General features: G+C 56.6%; 1 protein-coding gene across 1 annotated transcript; it reads right to left on the reverse strand.

Moving 5' to 3' along the window:
- Positions 1-6,482: 6,482 nt before the first annotated feature.
- On the reverse strand, positions 6,483-11,609 carry SHOX2 (SHOX homeobox 2). Its single transcript, XM_075716929.1, has 5 exons — positions 11,351-11,609; positions 9,726-9,934; positions 6,996-7,053; positions 6,828-6,916; positions 6,483-6,734 (listed from the first exon to the last, which is right to left on the reverse strand). Exons 1-5 carry the CDS (start codon positions 11,607-11,609, stop codon positions 6,483-6,485), a joined length of 867 nt encoding a protein of 288 aa, XP_075573044.1.
- Positions 11,610-22,101: the final 10,492 nt, after the last annotated feature.

The raw sequence follows: 22,101 nt of genomic DNA on the forward strand, positions 1-22,101 counted from the left end.
CGGCCATTGAGTCCTGAGCAAAATTGCCAGCGTTTACCATTTCACGGTGGTACGAGATCACTTTATGCAAACCCAAGGAGCCAGAACGCTTGAGTGACAATATAGGTGCAGGGGATGCTGTTGAAGCGTGCATTCAAAACTCTGAAGGTCGGATGGAAACAACTGCTAACCGGTGACTGCTGACTAGCTTCTATCTGCTCACTGTCTTTCCCAGAAGGTGCAGAATCAAGGGTGACATTTCCAAAGAGCACAACACCGGGGCACCAGCGCCGGCAGAGAGAGGAGGAAGCGCAGGCACCTGCTGATGGAGCCTACGGCCACCCGGCTGCACAAACTGTTCAGGACCTGGAGATGCACTTCCAGGATCAGGGTGGGAATCCCGAGCGAGGAGCACCGATGCAGATCCTCGTCTGTAACACACGGAATGTCAGCCTGAGCGGTGATGTAGCTGTGTTTTCTTAATGCCTTGCTAAAACTGTTCTCTTTCTTCTCTGAATTGACTTGAGGAAGATGTTCATAAAACATTACACCAACCCCGGGTTTATATCCTCGGTGGTTTCAGGATGGTGATAAGGTCAAACTGCTCCTTGTTCAGAGCACTGGCCGATGAGGAGTGCGTTTTGTAGCTCCCCGTTTCAGGATTCTCTCTCAGAATGTTTCCCTGGGTGACTTTTACCTGTGTAAAAGAGGACTCCTGATATCGTATCGGTATTTAATGAACAGCCTGTCCGATGTGCACAGGCCGTAAAACCGTTGTTATGAAGGAAAACATTCTCAAACGTCTTTCACAGCTGCAGTATTAAAAAGTTTAATGAGAGAAAAGGAGGGGTAACTTGCAAAACATGATGCAAACCTCCTTTGCATACGCATTTTTTTCCATTCTCTTACAGAAAGAGCTAGCAACTTGGGGGCAGGGTGACAGAAAAAGGGACACCAGTGTCCAAATTACCCACTTTCTGAGCCCACAGAAGTAGGCCAGTTGCGCAGCATTAGCCCGTGGAGCAAAGCAGCAGTTTTCCCTTTTTTATGCTTTCAGCTCACTGAGGAAAAGTCAAGGCTCTCGTCCGAGCGCAACACACCATCGCTGAAGAAGAGGCTGCACAAAACAAGAGCCGCACGTCGGCGCAGCGTCGGTGTGCGCAAAGCACGGCGGACGTTACACACGGACGACCCGGCGGATCCCCACGCAGGCGGCAGGCAGGAGCGCCCGGCACTCGCAGCCGCGGCCTCGGAGCAGGCAGCTGCCTGCAGCGGGGTGCAACTGCGCACGGGAGCCCTCGGCAGGCACCCGCTGCCTGAAAACAACGCCCGGCCTCGAAGCAGGGAGGGCTCGGGTTGGCGTCGCTTGTTACTTTTGTCAAAAGAAGGCACGCTGTTACCACGCCGCCAAGAAAGGTGATGGGTATGGAGGGCTCTGCTGGTTTTCCCATTAGAAGTTTAGCTTTTGCCCGGTCAGTAAAATGGGTAATGACTGGCAAAACGCTATAAATGCATCCTAAAAGCCAAAACCCTAAATACTCTGCAAGCAGACTAGCAAGATTCCTGGTGCAGAAAATTCTCCAAATTTCTTCTTTCACCCTAACTTAATTGCCTAAAGAACATCTGGAGAGAAGACTGGCCGCTGATGCAAAGCGTGAGTAGCGACAACTCACACTGCTGAGAACGCTTATTAGATCCTCCATCAAAACCAGGAGCAGCTGCAGCTTAAAGACAGGAAAGGTTCAAAATGAGCACAATCTTTTTCCAGTTCTTTTTAGAACTTTGTCGCCCATCTCAAAAATGCAAGAGTGATGCAGATCCGCCGCTTTTATTTTTTAAATACAGGTAGTAGACAACTTTTAAGGTTCACTTTCACCTGCCAGTACTTCATAGTAAGGAGAAACAGGCTCAGAAATTGTGAGAAACTGCAAATTCCAGGGGACCGCCACGGAATTGGACAAGTATCAATATTTACTGGGCGGGAGTTGGTACAGTGTGTACTGTTACACAAAACATTATTTATTCCTTGAGTATTCAGCCGCAGCTCACTCCTAGGACGGCTGCACTCGTAAGGGCGCGCTGCGGCTGCGCAGAACCGCCGGCTGGATACCACAGAGGCTCGAGGGCTCTTCTGACGCGGCTTTGCTGAAAGGCGAGTTTAAGTGCGGCGGTTAAAAGCTTTGCCTGGAATAAAGCTGGGCTGCTCATGAAGAATATGAGATGTATCAATTTTAGACACAGTGTTTAGCACACTTCCATGCAGCGGACAAAGCCAGCGGTTTCTTTCTTTCTCCTTTTAAGTGTTCTTGTATGGAGAACTGAAATCTCTGGTAGGAGCTAGCGTGGTGGTGGTGGTGGCTGGAGTTTTCTGTAAGACATCTGGTTGCCATCGCGCTTCGCTGCTCACCTAACATCGCGCTGCTGCAGAGAGCGAACAAAATGTGGAAACTGCTACTTCACCGAGTAAGAATCCGCCTAAGTTCCTGCTGTGAACATGCGATCGGCTCTGCGAGGACAGAAACAGGTGCTTACTCCTTCCTACATGATTTATTTGATCCCTTCTCTAAATCCCCGTCTCAGGCCGGTACACCCCCATGTAAATCCCACGCTACAATTTTATCTACGGAAAGCATATACGGTACGTGCACTGGCTGGCTCGTGAAATGCCCGTAATTAAATTTCATGAAACCTATGGGTTTTTATATAGGTTCAGACACTCTAAGAAATAAAATAGAAACAGAAGAGTTCTGGCCAACTTCTGTCGGCCTATAGACTTGTTAGGTATTCCCGTCCAAGGAAACCAGGAATGTAAGTACGCCTGTCCAAAAATATCCCGTTAAGACTATTTTATTTTAATGGTGGCTGTGCTAAAAAATACACAGTTCTCTCACACCCCCCAATCGTCCTCCTGTTACGATGAAAGAACACGTTTCACGCGTTTTATTACGATCATCTTGAAGACAGGCACGCCGATATCTGAGCATATTGTGAAAGATTCGAAATTCAGCTTGTACGTCTCCAGTTGACGTTACGTACATCAATAACCCGCGCAAGACTGTTAGGCAACTGTATTTAAACTAGTTGTATTTTAAAACAGAGCCGGTAAGGTGTGACCGGTTTATTTTGGAGTAGGCCTCGAATATTCGAGGCAGCGCTTGGGGGGTGAGCTGCGGGGCCACAGGGACCGGGCTGCGGTATTAGCTGCTGGTGCACATATTAATTAACTTCTTTATTCGGGGGTCAATCGACACCAGCGTTAGTTTTATTGACTTTATAATTAGCGGTATCTTACTTTTGCTCAAATAAAGCCGTTTCGCCTAACACAAAATCTATCATTTCCCGCCCATTATTAGCATATGCACCGCCGAGGCGATCTGGCTGCCGCTCCTTGCCCCGGGGGCTCCGCTCCCGGGAGGGCCGGGGGACGCTGCCCCTGCCCTGCCCGCCCCGCCGGGACAGCTGGGCCCGGCTCCCGCCGCCCGACAGCCCCCGGGGAGCGCCCACCGGCGCCGCCGGTTCTCCCCGCTGCGCAGCCTGCCGGCGGCCGGGCCCCCGGCACCCTTCCCGGCGGAGAGCGGGCACGGCTGCCCGGAGGCCGCCGCTTCCCCGGCCAGGGGCCCGGCGGGGGTGAGGGGGCGCCGGGGGCTGCGCTTCACCCGCCGCCTCGGCTCCGCGCCCCGCCGGCCCCCGGCCAGCGCCCGGCTTCTGCCCCCGCTGCGCCGAGGCGGGCCCCTTCCCGCAGGCGCTGCCCGGCCTCCGGGGCTGGGCGCGGGGGGCAGCGCGGCGGGCGCCTTCCCCTCGCAGGCACCTCCACGGCGGGCGCGTCCCCTCACGGGGACCCCCATGGCGGGCGCCTTCCCCTCACGGGGACCCCCATGGCGGGCGCCTTCCCCTCACGGGGACCGTTGTGGCGGGCGCTCTCCTCTCGCAAGAATCACCACGGCGGGCGCCTTCCCCTCACAAGAACCCCCATGGCGGGCGCCGTCCCCTCACAGGGACCCAAACAGCGGGCGCCGTCCCCTCACAGGGACCCCAGTGGTGGGCGCCTTCCCCTTGCAGGGACCCCCGTGGCGGGCGCTTTTCTCTCGCAAGAATCACTATGGCGGGCGCCTTCCCCTCACAAGAACCCCCATGGCGGGCGCCTTCCCCTCACAGAGACCCCAGTGGCGGGCGCCTTCCCTTCAGAACCCCCATGGCGGGCGGCTTCTCAGACCACCATGGCGGGCGCCGTCCCCTCACAGGGACCCCCGTGGCGGGCGCCGTCCCCTCACAGGGACCCCCGTGGCGGGCGCCGTCCCCTCACAGGGACGCCAATGGCGGACGCGTCCCCTCACAGGCACCCCCGTGGCGGGCGCTTCCCCTCACAGGCACCGCCATGGCGGGCGCGTCCCCTCACAGGCACCCCCGTGGCGGGCGCGTCCCCTCACAGGCACCGCCATGGCGGGCGCGTCCCCTCACAGGGACCCCCGTGGCGGGCGCGTCCCCTCACAACGGCCGCCCTCTCCTCACGGAGCCCCGGGCAGCACCGAGGCGGCCGGCAGCAGCGGGAACCGGGCGCGGCGGCCATGGCGGGCAGGGCCGGGGCCGGCGGCTGCTGCCGGCGGGGAGCGGGGCGGCCGGGCGGCGGAGGGCGAGGCGGGAGGCGCGGATTTTGCCCCCCCCGTCCCCCCCGGAAGATATGTGGAGCCATTACACTTTCCTCGATTTTATTACCTGAGGGAACTTGACAGAACTTGTAAAGACACAATTGCTATAGAACTTCCACCGGTCTATTTTCCGTCAAAAGAAAGCCAGATCAGAACGCCGCGGCAAGTTTTGCGAAGCCGAGAACTCAGGAAAACGGATACGAAGCGGTAACGAAAGATGCGCAGAGGCGAGCGGTGCTTCCTCGTCGTGCTGGGCGCTATCGGTTTGTCGCGATATCTACGGAGCAGAAAGAAACGTGCGAGCTCTACAGCAGGTGTAAGCACAGAAAAGAAAGAATATCACCCATGATTTCGTGTTAACAGTACCAGAGGTGACGGGAAACCGTCCACTGAAACGTTACCCTTTTCAGTCAATAGCTCGCAAAGTGTCTTAAATTCATTACTTGGCACTTATTGAAATTCGTGACGTCGAAAGTGGATTAAAAAAGGTGAAGCAAACCTGAGTGAAACAAAATATATTGTACGGACAACAAATGTAGTGAAATAACAGCTTTTTTTTTTTTCCTTCCTTTTTTTTTTTTGTTTTTTTTTTTTTTCCCCTTCCTCTTTTTTAAATAACTTAAAATACGCTAGAAAAAATATGGTCAATATAAATAATTTTGTTTTCATGGAGAACAAATAGATCCACAGCCCGTCCATACCGAAGTTCGCGTAGAAGAGCTTTCCCTCTGTCTTGGCCATGAGCGTGAGGGTCTGGTGGCAGACTGGGGCAAGAGGCACGGCGGCCAGGGACCCCAGCTTAAATAGCTATACGTCTTTCAAATAATAATAATAATTAAAAAAAAAAAATCACAAGGTTACGTGAATAGATACACCTTTATGAGATAAAATGTAAATGTTTTGACAGTCAACTATCAATTCACAAGTTATAGCCAAAATAAACTTTTGTTCGTGTGTATCAACATATTTTACATGTACCCAGTACCTCTCATCGGAATTTGCCGTTGTGTAAAGTGGCGCTTGGGAATTAAATACTCTTTTTTTTTTTTTTTAAATTCTTTTTCCTCTTCTTTTTGCCCTCAGGACAAGAGAGACCCCGCAACGGGAGGCACGCTCCGCTCTCCTGATGCTGTCCGCTCCCTTTTATTTCAGAGGTGGGCCCGCGAAGGGCCGGCAGAGACTGGGGAGTGGAAAAGGTAGTGCTCGATCTCCCTCTCTCTTTCTGCTTCCCTCCGAGATTAAAAGCGAAAGAACCCAGCCACGCTTGTTTGTTTTGGTTTGGGGTTGGTGGGTTTTTTGTTGGTTGGTTTTTGTTTTTTTCCTACTAAAGATGAGGGTGAAGTGCAAAGTGAATCAAAGGACTCCATCAATGAAATACAAATACATGCAACCCGGAATGCTGCTGGAGGAAGTATCCCGGACAGTTTCCCATTAGAAAGTCGCAGAGAAATCATTGTCTCTTTTCTTCCCTTTTCTTCCCACCCCCCTTCCCTTTTTTTTTTTCCCCCCCTTCGTCGTCGTCGTCTTTCTCTTTTCATTTTTTTTTTTTTTTTTTTTTGTCGCTATTCCAGACGTGGTTGTTAAACTCAAGTATCTGATGCATCGTGAAAGGAGGCCCGCCTCTCTTATCAAATTTCTTGTATTAAAGTGAACTTCGCAGAAAAAGGTCAGTTTCAAAACCTGTGAACTTCCCAGCTGCGCGTCTAGTTCCTCTAATTCTTTAAATAAGTATATATCTCCCGTCAGTCTCTCCTCTCCCTCGCCTTTTTTTTTTTTTTCCTTTTTCTTTCCCCCCCCCCCCCTTTTTTTTTTTTATTTAAAAAGAAACCAAAAAAAAAAAAAAAAAAAGCGAGGCGGTCACAGCCCCAGGGCAGCGGCGTGCTTCTTGGCCTTCAGGCGCAGGTCGGCGATGCTGGAATTCTTGCTGGTGGTCTTGGCGGCGGCGGCGGCGGCCACCACGGAGGCGGCGGAGGCGGACTCGGCCAGCGTGGCGAGCGGTAGCCCGAAGGGGGGAGCGGGGAACATCATGTAGGGCGCGTGGGCCAGGTGCGGGTGGAGGTGGTGGTGTGCGTGGGCCACGGCGCTGTCCAGCTGCAGCTGCGCCTGAACCTGCCGGCGAGAAGGGGCTCACGCGTGTGCCGCGGGGGCCGGCGCCTCCCGCTCCCAGCCCGCCGCCCACCCGCGGCCCGCCGCCCCACTTGCCTGCTGGAAGGGCATCCGCAGCGCGCCCACGTTCACGTACGGGGCCACCCGGCAGGCTTCGAACTGGCTGGCGGCTCCGATCAGCACCCCTGCGGGGAGGCAGGGCAGGCGGTCACGGGGGGACACCCCCCACCCCCCCCGCGGCGCTCCGCGCCCCCTCCCCGCTACCTTTGTGCAGTTGGTTTTCTTGCTTTCGGCATTTGGCTCTTCGGTTTTGGAACCAGACCTGCGGGGAGAGGTGAGGGGTGGGGGGGGTGGGGGTGGGATGGGGCGTGGGACACGGCTGCCACCGCCAAGCGCCGAAAAAAAAATGTAAAAATACAAATAAAACCCACCGAGAGTAATTAAAAAAAAAAAAACCGAACCAACCCACAAACCCCAAACAAACCAACCCAAACACAAACCCCGGCCGACAAAGCAACCCGGCTGCGGCTCCCTCCTCCCGGGCAGCCCCGCTCAGGAGCTCCGAAACGCAAAAGGCGGGGGGGGGGGGGGGGGGAAGAAAAAAAAAAAAAGAGTCAAAACAGGGAAAAAAAATATAAAATAAAAATTTTAAAAATCGACATTCGCAGAGTGCTCGCTCCAGAAAAATGACTTTCTGAGCCCCGGGTTCGCCTTTCCACATCAGTCCCGACAGAGCTAAATCGCCCCCCGATATGTGACAGTAACTGGCGACAACGGGCTGGGCGTTCGCCCCGCCGGGCCTGACTATTAGCCTCGCTAATGAAGAAATTAATTAGCTTTATCTCCAGGAAAAACTCAACACCGAAGAGTTTAACGACTCACTTCTCTTTTTCCCCCCACTTTTTTTTTTTTTTTTTGGGAGGGGGGTAATTACTGTCATAAAAGCTTCGCTACAAAGAAGTTTAGAATTTCTCTGTTCCGCTGTGCAGCGGCACAGAAGCGGAATAATTGTCTCATTCTCATGATAATCTAATTTGCTTCCACAGAAAAGGCTGCGCGTTAGACAGGAACACACTTTTAATATTGGAATTGTTGAAATAAATTCCCAGAATAAAGTTCTGCTCGCTTAGGGGAGAGAAGGGAGGGAGGGAAGGAGGGAGAGCGCGTCTTAAAACATTCCTGTTTAAAGACAGACCTCCGCACCGCGTCTCGGAAGCCACAGCCGCCAAGCGATCCTTTCCCCGCGGCCAAAAAAAATCCAAAAAATACTCTTTGCTGAGGTCTTACTTGAAGGGACAAATATAAACGTGAATTTCCCCCGCCCTGTCATTTACTTCGGCCAAAGCAAAATGTGCCCGGCAGCCGCGTTCGCCCTCAGCCTCCCGCCGAAACGCGCATTCCACGATTTACAAATTAGCGCAGATGCGAGGTAAAATATGATTGCGAAGCGTTTTCCGGAACGGTTTAAAGGGAAGGGGTTTAATCTATGTAAATCTCCCGAAGTTATTATGCACCCTGCCATTTGGCATAATGGGAGCGCGGATTATGCGCCGCCGCGGTCTTTGTCGAGCAAAGAGCCAGCAGAAGGAAGCACCTCCCTTTTTTCTTTAAAAAAAAACAAAAAAAACAAAAAAACATTTTTCATAGCCAAGTTGAAGCCCAGCAACTTGCTTTTTTTTTGGGGGGGGGGTTTATTAAGATTTGCTGGGCGTCCATAGCCGGGTGCCTGGACGGAAAGAAAAAACCGGGTGAGCGGGGGGGGGGGGGGCTAATGAAGGCTCTTATTTTTTGTGTGCGTGTCAGGCTGCCATGACAAAAGCTTATTATTATTATTATTAATTATTATTTCGGGGTTCTCCGTGCCCGCTCTGGGTCTGCCCTCGCCCAAGCACAAGCCCACCAGGGCTGCGCGGGGCTGGGTGCAGATGGTGGCCTGCGAGCACAAAGATTGAGGGCGAGTATCTGTTACAGCAAATACTTTAACAGCTGCAGATGTTCGGGGCCTAAAACTGCTCCATGTGTTCCAACAAATAATGACCGTCATTTTCTCTTCTTTTATTATTGGAAAGGAAATACACCGGAGCAGCTCCGTTTGTTCTCGTTTGAGGAGTTACCTCCCTCCCCAGCCGGGATAAAAACCCGCAGCCTTCCTCGCTCTTCACCTCGTCCCGACAAAAAGTCGCAGAAACCAGCGCAGGAACCGATTTTGAAAAAAACAAAACAAAACAAAAAAAAAGCCACCAACCCCCAAAAACCCAAACCAAACAACCTAAACCAAAAAACCCCACAAAACCCAAAACCAAAACAAAACCCTCAAAACACTTCGGGAGGGCAGCCCGAGGTTAAACGCGCAGGTTAAATCAAAGGAAGCTGGGGCTCCTCGGAACGGGAGAACGCTCAAAATAGCCTGGGTTTATTCCAGACTTTTGTATTTCCGACGCCCGAACAAAGCCGCCCTGTGCACTTCGCGCAGTTTTCGTGCCGCTTCCCTCAAGATTTAAGAACCACCACGAGAAACGGACTGTACATTTTTTTTTTTCCCTCCTTTTTTTTTTTTTTTTTTTTTTTTGGTGCGCTTAGCAGTTCCTAATTTAGTTTACGGTCACTACATCTATAAAGTTAATTGGTACGTCGGCCCGGGAAGCCCTGCCGGGAGCAGCCCGGAGAGGGACCGCAGCCCACGCCGCGCTGTAGCTCTTTGCCCAGGCAGGGACGAAGAAACGAACGCGGAGATGAAACAAAACGCGACGGAGCGAGGGGCAGGGGACTTGGGGGGAGTCCCAAACCGCAGGAGCACCCCCGGGGAGCCGATTTTTTTTTTTTTTTTTTTTTTTTTAACAGATTTGCTGGGTGCAATTGGGCGCGGGGGCGGGGGGTGGGGGGAGAGCCCCGCTCCTCTCCCCCCGGCCCCGGGCCGGCTGCTCCTGCGCTGGCCCCTGCCACCGTGCACCGTGCACCCACGCACCCACGCAGCCCCGGCCACGGCTCGGCTACCTGCACCCTGGCCTCGGACAGCCCCAGCCTCTGGCTCAGCTCCTCCCGCATGAAGGCGTCGGGGTAGTGGGTCTCGTCGAAAAGCCTTTCCAGCTCGTTCAGCTGCTCCAGGGTGAAATTCGTCCGGCTCCTCCTCTGCTTGATTTTCGTCTGCCCTTCGTCTTCCATCGCTTTCGCATCCTCCTTGCGCTCCTTCAGCTCTGGGGAGACTGGGCACGACACAGGCAGTCAGACAGGCGGGGACGGGGCGCCGCGGGGGGCTGCCCGGGCTCCCACGCCGCGGGGGGAGGCGGCGGAGCTCAGCCCGCAGCGCCCGGCAGCCGGGGGAAGCGGGCAGGAGCTCCCCGGGGAACCGGAGCCCTCCGGGGGAAGCGGGCAGGAGCTCCCCCGGGGAACCGGAGCCCCCCGGGGCTGGGGCAGGAGCTCCCCGGGGGAACCGGAGCCCCCCGGGGGAAGCGGGCAGGAGCTCCCCCGGGGGAACCGGAGACCCCGGGGCTGGGGCAGGAGCTCCCCCGGGGGAACCGGAGCCCCTCGGGGGAACCGGGCAGGAACCCCCCGAGGGAACCGGAGCCCCCCGGGGGCTGGGGCAGCCGGGCCTGCGCTCCCGGGCCGCGCTAGGCCCGCCTCGGCCCCGCTGCCTTCCCGGGCCCCGCCGCTCGGCTCCGGTAACCGGCTCCCGCAGCCCCGGCAGCCGCCCCGCAGGGTCCGCACCGAGCCCACGGCACCGGCCCACGGGAGATCGGCGGCCCCGCCGCCCGCCCCGGGGGGGAGCGCAGCAACAGGTCCCCGCCGCGCTCCGCCGGCCAGCGCGGCCCCTCCGCGCCCGCGGTCACCCGCGGATTTGGGGTTCGTTCTTTAATTTTCTGCCAGACACGCGCCCCAGGCCGGGCCGCGGCCGAGCGTGGGGGTGCGTGTTTATTGCGGGGGGGGGGGGGGGTGTCCCTGCGCGGCCCCCCGCGGAACCTGCGCGCCGCGGAGCTGCCCGCCCGGCTCGCCCCGCTCGTTCGCCCAAATTTGTTTCTTTTAGCCCGCGCCGGCGATGCTCGTCCGAACAAAAGGGCGGCAGCGAACCGCGGGTCCCCGCGCAAGAGCGACGGGGACGGGCCCCGCTCCGCCGGTGGGCGCGGAGACCCCGCTGGGGCAGCGCCTTCCCCCCGCTCCGCCGGCGGGCAGGGCGGCCATCGCCCCGGCGCGGCAAGCAGCGCGGGATAAAGCCCACGCTGCGCTCCTGCGGAACGGCGCGGAGCCCGGGGCCGAGCGGCGGCGGCGCGGCCCCACGCGAGTCCGCGCCGCGCAGCCCACGCTGCCCAGCCCCGCGGGAGAGCGAGCGGCCCCGCGGCCCCGGGCTTTCGTTGGCAGCGCGGCTGCCGGAGAGCAACGGAGGGTGTTTAGCAGCGAGTTGAAAGGCTGGTTTAAATATTTTAATATAAACTTCCAGGCTGGCCGCGTTATTTCCCCGGGACCGGGGAAAGGCGGAGAGCCGCCCACCCGCGCCCACCGCGGCCCCCGCCGAGCCCCTTCCACCCGCGGCCATCGCCCGCGCGTCCCGACCGGCCCCCCCCCGCCCCCCGCCGCGGCGGGGGTGGGGAAGGGGGGGAAGGGGGAGCCCCCGGTGCCGCCGTTACCGTCGCTGAGCTTGGGGGTGGCCGCCTCGGCCGCTCTCTCGGCGGCGTCGGGCTCCCGCGGCGGGGACCGCCCGCCGCCCACCCGCGCCGTGGGGCTGCCCGCCTCGTCGCGGCCCGGTTCCGCCGCGCTGCCGCCGCTCTCCCGCGGTGCGCCGCGCAGGGGCCCGCTCTCCAGCACCTCCCGGTAGGTGATGAGCTCCTTCTTCTCCTTGGCTTTAGGGTCAAAGGACTTGGAGACGAACGCCGTCAGCTCCTCCATGGCCGCGGCTCAGGGGCGCGCTGCCCCGGCTCCCCGGGCGGGCATCCACGGGGCGGGGGGGGGGCGGCGGCTGCCCGGGGCCGTGCCGAGCCGAGCCGAGCCGTGCCGCCCGACGTGCAGGGCTCTCGGGGTCTGATAGCGAGGCGGCGATTGAAGTGGCACTATTTATACTTTGCAAAGCCTGCCCCTTGTTCCCGGCGAATTACCTCCCCTCGGAGCGCCCGGCGCAGCCCTTCTCCGCGCAGCCCGGCCGCGCCGCCCGCCGCGGGGCTCTGCGGCCAGGGCACGGCCGAGCCCGCCCGCCCGCCGCGCGATGCGCCCTAATTAATTTAATTAAGCGCGGGCCCGTGCGCCGGGTCCCGGGCGAGCGCGGCGCGGGAGAGGGGCCGGAGCTGCGGGGGAGTGGCCACGGCGGGAGGCGGCGGCGGAGGGGGGGGGGGGGGGCGCAGGCTGCGCGCCCGCGCACCGCCCCGCGGGGGTCCCGGGGGGGCACGAGGGGGTGGGGGTGCGGGGGTGCCCGTGGCCGCCCCCCCCCCCGCCCCGCCCCGACCCCCGCGGGGCAGAGGAAAGGGGGCGATTGCCCCGCGGGGCACGGCCCGGGCCGCCGCAGCGTGCAGCGCCCGGGGGCCGTGGGGCCGTGGGATGGTGGAGTGCTGGGGCTGTGGGGCCGGGGGATGGTGGAGTGCTGGGGCCGTGGGGCCGTGGGATGGTGGAATGCTGGGGCCGTGGGGCCGTGGGGCCGTGGGATGGTGGAGTGCTGGGGCCGTGGGGCCGTGGGGCCGTGGGATGGTGGAATGCTGGGGCCGTGGGGCCGTGGGGCCGGGGGATGGTGGAGTGCTGGGGCCGTGGGGCTGTGGGGCCGTGGGATGGTGGAGTGCTGGGGCCGTGGGGCCGTGGGGCCGTGGGATGGTGGAGTGCTGGGGCCGTGGGGCTGTGGGGCCGTGGGATGGTGGAGTGCTGGGGTCGTGGGGCCGTGGGGCCGGGGGATGGTGGAGTGCTGGGGCCGTGGGGCCGTGGGATGGTGGAGTGCTGGGGTCGTGGGGCCGTGGGGCCGTGGGATGGTGGAGTGCTGGGGCCGTGGGGCCGTGGGGCCGTGGGATGGTGGAGTGCTGGGGCCGTGGGGCCGGGGGATGGTGGAGTGCTGGGGTCGTGGGGCTGGGGGATGGTGGAGTGCTGGGGCGTGGAGCCGTGGGGCCGTGGGGCCGTGGAGCAGTGGGATGGCGGAGTGCTGGGGTCGTGGGGCCGTGGGCCCGTGGAGCCGTGGGGCCGTGGGGCCGTGGAGCGGTGGGATGGTGGAGTGCTGGGGTCGTGGGGCCGTGGAACCGTGGGACCCTGGAGCGGTGGAGTCGTGGGGCCGTGGAGCGCTGGGACCGTGGGGCCATGGAGTCGTGGGACCGTGGGGCCGTGGAGTGCTGGGACCGTGGGACTATGAAGTCGTGGAATCGTGGGACCGTGGGGCCGTGGAGTGCTGGGACCGTGGGACTATGAAGTCGTGGGGCTGTGGAATCGTGGGACCGTGGGGCCGTGGAGCGCTGGGACCGTGGGACCGTGGAGCAGTGGGGCTGTGGGGCTGTGGAGCGCTGGGACCGTGGGACTATGAAGTCGTGGGGCCGTGGAATCGTGGGACCATGGGGCCGTGGAGCGCTGGGACCGTGGGACCGTGGAGCAGTGGGGCTGTGGGGCTGTGGAGCGCTGGGGCCTTGGAGTCGTGGGACTGTGAAACTGTGGAGCAGTGGGATCGTGGGATCGTGGAATGGTGGGACCGTGGGACTGTGGAGTCGTGGGGCCGTGGAATCGTGGGACCCTGGAGCTGTGGAGCGGTGGGACCGTGGGGTCGTGGGGCGCTGGGACCGTGGGACCTTGGAGTAGTGGGACCGTGGAGCTGTAGAATTGTGGGGCTGTGGAATCGTGGGATCGTGGAACTGTGGAGCGGTGGGACTGGAGCGCTGTGACTTTGGAGCGCTGGGGCCGTGGGGCCATGGGGCCGTGCAATCGTGGGGCCGTGGGGCTGTGGAGCAGTGGGGCCATGCAATCGTGGGGCCGTGGGGCCATGCAATTGTGGGGCTGTGGAGCAGTGGGGCCGTGCAATCGTGGGGCCGTGGGGCCGTGGGGCCATGCAATCGTGGGGCTGTGGAGCAGTGGGGCCGTGCAATCGTGGGGCTGTGGAGCAGTGGGGCCGTGCAATCGTGGGGCCGTGGGGCCGTGGGGCCGTGGGGCCATGCAATCGTTGGGCTGTGGAGCAGTGGGGCCGTGCAATCGTGGGGCTGTGGAGCAGTGGGGCCGTGCAATCGTGGGGCCGTGGGGCTGTGGAGCAGTGGGGCCGTGCAATCGTGGGGCTGTGGAGCAGTGGGGCCGTGCAATTGTGGGGCCGTGGGGCCGTGCAATCGTGGGGCCGTGGGGCGCGGGGACATCGGAGCGCCGGGATCGTGGGGCGCTGGGGCCGTGGGGCCGGGGAACGGGGCGAGCAGCGGGGAGCCGGAACAGTTCCTCCGTGGGCGCCCAAGCGCCCCAGGCATCTCCGGGCTGACGGGGAGCGCCAGCCCGGCCGGGTCGTTGCCGCCTTCGCGCCCGGCGGATCCGGCCTCGGGGGGGGGGGGGGCGCCGCTCCCCCCCTTTGCTGCTTGAACCCCACCAAAGGGGCTTCTGCTGACCGGCCTCGTCCCTTTCACACCTTTGCCAGAGCCCCAATAAATTATTCAGAGTTGTTTAACTCGTGCTTACGCATCGATTTCTCATCTGACCTTTGCAAAGATGACTTTCCATAAAAGAGCCTTTATTTACTCCAGCAGGTACGGCACGGAGGCTGGAATTAGCGGTTCTTTGCATCCAGCGACACACGCCCGCGTCGCGATAGGCGACGATTTACGGTTTCTTCGTTCCAGGAGCGGGTCGAGCCACGCGTGAACCGGTCGCGCTCGTCCCCGCTCCGCCCCCGGGTGGCATTTTTGGGGACCGGGGGTGGAGGGGGGGGCTCGGACAGCGGGGTCCCGTCGGGACCAGCCCGGCTGCGGGCGGGAAGGGGATGCTCAGCGCCTCTTCCACCCTCCCGTCCCGCTTATCCACACGCAACGCTTCGCAATTCCCGCCACGGGGAGCGCGTGCTCGGAAACTCGCGTTAAACTAACCAAATTCGGGAAAAAAAAGGGGAAAAAAAAATTAAGCCTAGGGATTAAATCGGTTCGTTGCCTTTCTCGCCCTTACCCGGCGGAGGGTGAGCTCGGCGCGGGACATGCCCCGCACCCCCCCCCCCCCCACGGCCGTGGAGCTCCCCTCCGCCGTGCCCACGCCGCGGGGGGAGCGCTGCCCCTTCGGCCTGTGGCCAGCGCCAGGAAACACCGACCGTCCCTCACGAATGGCTTCCAGCCGAAACGAGAAACCCCGCGCGCCGCTGTCCCCACGGAGCCCCTCACCCGTGGGGCAGGCGGGCGGCAGCGTGCCACGGGGGCACCGTGCCGCGGAGTCGCCGCCGCGGCCACCACGCCGCGCCCGCTGCGGCCAGCTCGCCGTGGGGCTGCTGCAGCCGCCCGTGGGCAGCGGGGACCCCGGCGTCCCCCGTCACGCGTGGCGCTTTGGGGGGGGGGGGGGGAAGCGCCCCGCCGGGGCGGTCAGAGCGGCGCATCGATGTCTCGGCGCTCGGCGGCGCTGCCTGGCCGGCGGGAGGCGCTCGGCGGTGGCTTGCTGCTGCCTGCCCGCCGCCCAGGAAGGCGCTGAGCTCAAACCCGGCAGCCGCGGCCCCGCCGCCGCCTTTGCTCCCGCGGCCCGGCCCGGCCCGGCCCGGCCGCTCCGCCGCCCAGGTAACGTGGTGGGGCCCGGCGGCCAGCCCACCCCCGGCAGGGACGAGGCAGGGCGCTGCGGGCCGCCGCTGCCGGGGCCGGGCGGGCTCTGCGGCCTGCTGCCGCTCCCCAGGGCCGCGGCGGCCCCCGGTTGCGGGCCGGGCCTGAGCGGTGTTGCCATGGCGACGCCGGCGGCCTGGCCGTGGCGGGGCCGCAGGACGGGCTCCGCGGCGGGCTGCGGGGCTGGGCCCGCCGGCTGCTGCGGCGGCTCCGGGCGTGGAAACGCTGCGGCTGGCTTCGGCTTGCCGGGCCTCCCGCCCTGGCCGCGGGGGTCCCGCCGGTGCCGGGCTCGGCTGCCCAGCGCTGCCCGGCGCTCCGGGGGGGCTGCGGGGAAGGCCGAGAGCGGCCGAGGGGCGCTCGGGGGGGGGGGCTGCGGTAACCCCGGTCATAAAGGTGTCCGTCTCTCTCAGGAGCAGCCCCTGGCTGTGTGTGCGGGCAGCGGAGCGCCCAGCCTCTTGCGCGGGGCAGAGCGGGAGCAGCGCGGGGAGAACGGCCTGGCCAAAAACCTCCGGGTGCCGCCGGGCAGGCGGCGGGGGAGCAGAGCAGAGCAGAGCCCGCCTGTTTCTCCTGGCTCTGGCCCGATTTTCTGGTGTAAAGAGGCACGGAGCACTAGGAACTGCTCTCTTTTTAGGACGAGAGGAAACGGCCTCAAGCTGCGCCAGGGGAGGTTTAGATTGGATATTAGGAGAAATTTCTTCATGGAAGGAGTGGTCAAGCACTGGAACAGGCTGCCCAGAGAGGTGGGGGAGTCCCCATCCCTGGAGGGGTTCAAAAAACGGACAGAGGTGGCACTTTGGGACATGGTTTAGTGGGCACGGGGGTGTTGGGTTGACGGTTGGACTGATGAGCTTAGAGGGCCTTCTCAACCTTAATGATTCCTGGTTTTACATTCATTAAAAACTAATCCAGCCACCCAGGCAGGAAACTTGAAATGAATGATTGCTCTCCCCTTAACTGGTTTAGTGGTGGACTTGGTGGTGGTGGGTTAATGGCTGGACGGGGTGATCTTAAAGGGCTTTTCCAGCCTGGACGATTCTGTGATTCTGTGATGTTTTCAAGCCTCTCTTGCCTCCTGCTGTCTACTAGCAGGGCCTGGCTGATGTGAGTAGGGAACAGGTAGTAACTGTAATGGATGTTACTGTCCCTGGCACCTGCCCTTGGAATCCACTTTATATTTTGATTCCTAGGATGATAAGAGGAAATTGTGTGTGTAGAATCTTGCTTTCCAGGCTCTTCTCTGTGAAAGTGTGGATAAAGAAGGTACGCAATTTGGTTTCTTGTGTATCTGATGTGCTGTTTCTAGCAGCAGTCATTTTGTGTTATTTTCATTTTGTATTTTAAATACTTTTTCAGATATGAATGAAACTTTTTTTGAGCAGATTATCTGTTCTAATGATCTGAGGCTAATTTTAGATATGTTATTATAAGTGGTTTAGCGTGACCCTATATGCCATGAGTGAGGAAGGTATTTAAAAGAAATTGATACTTGATTTAAAAGAAATACCAAAAGCTGCATCATAAAGTTCAGGTAGACTTAGTTGGTCTGTAAGCTTGTCCTGAAAGTTGGTTACTTGGAAGAAATGCTGATTAATTAATGCCCTTAGTGAACTTGCTTGGGTTGGTCTAAAATAGGAATGTTTGTAGTTCTTATTGCCTTCAAGTATGGAAAATGTAGTTATGTGGTAGAAGGCCAGTGTGTAGAATTAAGAATTTTTGAGCAAAAGATGGCTGGCGGAGGCTGGCTCTTTGTAGGCGAGCACCGTACTGGGGTTTGAGGCCTTGGTTCAATTCTCCGCTTTGCTGTTGGTGTTCTGGACAACTGTGGGCATGTGACCTCCCCTTGAGCCTCGTTTTTCCCACATTTAGCTTCAAAATCTAAAGATTTGAAGCTGAATTAAGGAGTACTGTTACTATAAATTGCTCATTCATGATTTTGAATTGAGACAAACTTTCTTCAAGTTCAAAATGAACGCTTTTGAAACGTGCTGTTGATGTAATTGTCAAAGAGGATATCCTTTAAGTAACCAGAAGACAGCGTTGTGGTATGCTCGGTGTCTGTGGATTCTTGTTCCTATGGGAGAGATTGTAAGAAAGTAACGGAATTCCTGTGATTCTTTGGTCTCTTGACTTTCTTCTGAGGCGACCAGTTATGGTAGCTGTTTTGGTAGATGCAATTCAGGTGTTTCTCCTGTAGTGATCTGGAAACTTGGCAAAGGGGAAGAGGTGCCACTGGATAAATATGTAAAATCAACAACAGTAATTGGGGTTGCTGCCCTAAGAACAGCCACCTTATTGTCTTTTCTAATCAAACCTCTTCCTCTACTGAGAGCAATTTTTCTGAGTTGTAGAGCAGGCCAAGTTTCCACATAACTGCAAGCTCGGTGGAGGTAGGTGCAAAGACAGTCTTTGACCTGTACACACACAGAAACTGAGAGGAACTTCTACCCTCTGCTTGTTTGTGGTTTCCCTTGCTTTGGGGAGCAGCATTGCTGTTAGTAACACTGTGACTCCTACCTATTAGCTAGTGAGCATGTTTGCTGCGGACTTGGAGTCTAAGTTTTGCTTCGGTTAACCTTGTTTCCTGGCTGAAGCTCAAGTAGCATCTCATCCTGACTCGTTGATTCTCTCCTGTAGATGGACTCGTGCAGTTCAGCAGGGAAGAAGGGGATGCTGAGATGGTTGCAGTCTGTTTTCCATTAATGCCAGCACAATGGGTTAGAATTTCTTAAAGGATCTTTCTTGTAGAGATGCTCCATAAACTGCGCAGGTGGTTAGTGATTGTTGCGAGGCAGTTATAATTAAAGTCTCTTAGTAACTAACAAACATAAGTCATTTGGATTTGATGCTGAGCAAATGCGGAGGTTATTTTGTCTTCATCACTTCCGGCTGATTATGGTACCTAAAGATTGTATTGTTTAATTGGCTGCTGTGCTCAAGGTGTAGTCTGCTGCAGTCATGTTCACTGCATAAGAGCCTCTGATTAAAACCAGCCAAATGATACTATTTTCTTACAATCTACAACAGTAAATACAATAGTAATTTGAAAGTCATGCTTGAAAACATGTATTGCGCACTTGAAATAATTCTAAAAATCTGTGAAACAAGATTGAACAAGGTCAGATCAATGAACGTATACTTCTTACATTTGAAAGTCTACCTTACTCTCTTTGAATAGGTTTTCTAGAGAAGTCTGACTGTTTCCTATGGCATCTCTGTTTTCTTTCCATTGTTATATGTGGGAGGGGAGGTTACTTAGCTGTTTGCAGGTGAGCTTGATAGCAGTGTTTATAACTTTTCCAAATGTAAATTGTAGGTCTGAGATTTTTGATGTTGGTGTTTCTCTTGGCAAAAGGTGTGTATGAGAGTACGCGCTTTGTTTTCATTTCAACCAAAGTGTTGCAGCCTCAGTTTTCAGAAACAAGACTTAAACAAAAACGAACTATTTAAAAAGCAAAGGCCTGGAGACCTGTCCTTTAGATACTCGAACATGCCTGTGCTCCAGAGCAGGGACTTAAAATTTATCAGGTCCAGCTGTTAGTCATTCTGTGGAAAAGCTGTTCAATTTCAGACTAATTGCAAGCCTTCAAAATCTTGAAGTTCACAGACATTCACTGGAGTCTTCAAAAATACTTAAGTAGCTGATTAATTTGAAGACGTTATGTTGCATCTCAGGTTTCAGCATGAGTTTCTGTGTAGCTGCTGTGGGTCCTCGTATCTTGAGACAGCATCTTCTGAATTCTCAGTGTTCTTTGCTGTTTGACCAGAGTAGTTTGATCTAAATTCAGAAGTGGGTGAGGGAATATGCTAAGAGTGGATGAGAACCACGCAGATGGAAGGTTGGGGCTGGCTGATGGAAAAGAATGAGCCGCACTGATGCGATGGTCAGGAGGCTGTCTCCCCACGAACGCCTGGGGTGTAACCCAGGTTCTAAGTTCATCTGAAACTGTTCATTTGCTGTTGGTGATTGTTAATATGCCTTTTCTTTCTCCTCTTCTCCTCCTCCTAGTATTGCTCCACAGTCAGGATAAAAGCCTCGTGTGTCTCGCCAGGCACTGAGCGCCATACCTTCCACAGTGCCTATGCATAAAGAGGGGCTGGCAGAAGCATATCTCCTGTTGCAAATATGTATGGCTTAACACTTCTCTCTGCGAAGTAAGGGTAAAGGAGCCTTAAAAATGCATTTCCCCATAGCTATAAGGGTGAATTCTCTTACGTCACTCCGTTAACTCTACGGTACAAGTTTTTGTGGTGGATCTACAAACTTTGTATGAGAACAGCCAGGTAGGAAAACCCCATGAGATTCAGCCTATGATGCCATGTAATGAGTCTTAATTTTTTCGTGTTTGCCTTTTCTTTCCCCCACCTCATTATTTTGCTAATTAAGGTTCCCTGAGTGATCTTAGTTGTCCTCTGCAATCCGTAGGTACTGTTACACAGTCCTGTTTGTGGAAGTGGTATATGGACCACTGCTGACCCACCAGAACACTCCTCCGTCCATCGGGCTTGAGCTGGTGTGGTCAAGCAATGCTGGCAATCCCTTTTCCCAGGTCTGTTTAGGAGTGTGGAGGGAGTAGGCAGTAGTCAGGGAGAATACTAACCTGTTACAGGTCTTGATAATCGACTGCTCTCAAGTGCTATGTTTGTAAGAGGTGTCTTTGCAGGAAAATGTGTCATGTACTTAAGGAATGGTCTAAAGACCCCAGTGAAAGATAGCGCCTGTCAGACAGGTTTGTCTGTTGCCTGTGTACACTCAAGGTATCCCCGTAGGAGACAGCTACTAGGACTCAACTGCACAAGTTGTTCCAGGATCAAGTGTCTGCTTCTGGCAACCCCTTTTGCAGCAGAAACTCTAGAATGTGTAGGGCATCAGTCACCCATGTGCCTTTGTCCTGTAGCTCATCCATGGCAAACCCAGCGCTCCCGGAGCTCCTGAGGCTCAGGTACGTGCACATGTGCCGTAGGGCTTGTCCCGTAGTAGGGGAAGGGCCATGGGATGTAGTTCTTCTTTGGTCCTGGAGACGCAAAATTGAGATGTACATAATACGTTTCACTAGTTTTATATGCTGCTTAATCCAGTCATATGTCCAAATGGCGGGGGGGGAAACTGATGGCAAAAAAAGGAAGGTAAACAACAGACGATATATATGTTGAAGTGTAATGTTCTGGCTCATAACGATATCCACATCAAGCGGCAAATATCTCGGCAGAAATGTCTTTTGTACTCTTTGTTTCTCTGGCCTCTTTCATTAATCTCGCTGTCATGAGCTATGGTCTGTGAGCTTTTAACTTAAAATCTGTGTGTTATAGTTTCATCTTTCTGAGCAGTTCAGCTTATTTTAAGTTTGCGATTCAGGTTCATGTTCATTTGAAGATCATTCTATCAGTATATATTTGAAGAGCTTTATTTTGCTGTTCAATAACGGTTAGTACCTTGGAGCTCTGTAAATCTTTTACGATGAGGGGAAGAAAACAAAATGACTGCAAAAGATGGTGTGTTGATATAAGTTGGCATTCCTCTACACAACTGAAGTCATAGATCTTTAAATGCGATAAAATAGTCTGTAAAGTACTGCCCCTGTCTTTTTCAAAATCTGCGCAGAATAACTTTAGTAAGAAGGTAGAAATAACTTCATTTAAAAAAGAAATTCTCTTGCATCATCCTCCTAAAATTCTGCTGGTTGAGGTGCACGGAGATTTCCTGGTTTAAGTTGAATGTTTCAAAAATGCTTTGTTTAGATTATTAGCTAAAGGACCAGTTCTAAAGTGCTGAAAACAGAAATTATTGAGAAGTGAAGCACGTATATGGAGGGATTTACTGCAGCAAAGATTAGTAGCGACTAATTTGTAGGCACTCCTGCCTGCAGGAGTGGAACCGATGGCTCCGAGTTGCGTGCTGAAGAGCTGTCTGCGATCCACAGAGGTTTGGCTACAGAGGAATGGGTTTACGTAGCCTGTTTTCACTGTGGCAGTAAGTGAACTCTAACGAATCATGGAACCATGGAACGCTTTGGGTGGGAAGGGCCCTTTAGAGCCCACCCAGCCCAGCCCCTGCAGTGCCAGGGACAGCTTTAACCAGCCCAGGGTGCTCACAGCCCCGTCCAGCCTGGCCTGGGATGTTCCCAGGGATGGGGCCTCCACCGCCTCTGGGCAACCTGTGCCAGTGCCTCACCACCCGCACTGTAAAACATTTCTTCCTTATATCCGGTCTAAATCTGTTCTTTAGTTTAAAGCCATTACTCCTTGTCCTGTCACAACAGGCCTTGCTAAAAAGCTTAGAATCATAGAATCGTTTAGGTTGGAAAAGACCTTTAAGATCATCCAGCCCAACCATTAACCTACACTACCAAGTCTACTCTAAGCCAATCAAGGGTAGACTAGACTAAACCATGTCCCCAAGTGCCACATCTACCCAAAGAAGCTTGTCCCCATCCTTCCTGTAGGCCCCCTTTAAGTACTGAAAGGCTGCAATATGGTCTCCCCGCAGCCCCCTCCTCTCCAGGCTGAGCACCCCCAGCCTGGCCCCGCAGCAGAGGGGCTCCAGCTCTCGGATCATTTTGGTGGCCCTCTTCTGGACCCACTGCAGCAGGTCGATGTCCTTCTGGTGCTGAGGAGCATCAAAGAAAATCCAGATACTTAAGGGACTGTCTTGTATTTTGCAT

Source organism: Pelecanus crispus, chromosome 9, assembly GCF_030463565.1.
Source record: "Pelecanus crispus isolate bPelCri1 chromosome 9, bPelCri1.pri, whole genome shotgun sequence".
NCBI lineage: Eukaryota > Metazoa > Chordata > Aves > Pelecaniformes > Pelecanidae > Pelecanus > Pelecanus crispus.

Bases quoted from the DNA above. Each gene is read 5' to 3' on its own strand.
- SHOX2 (XM_075716929.1), bottom strand. From the start codon at position 11,609: ATGGAGGAGCTGACGGCGTTCGTCTCCAAGTCCTTTGACCCTAAAGCC. The intron at 9,935-11,350 runs GTAACGGCGGCA...TGTCGTGCCCAG, and splicing joins CACCCCCAAGCTCAGCGACG to TCTCCCCAGAGCTGAAGGAG. The intron at 6,735-6,827 runs GCAAGTGGGGCG...TCTCGCCGGCAG, and splicing joins TGCGGATGCCCTTCCAGCAG to GTTCAGGCGCAGCTGCAGCT.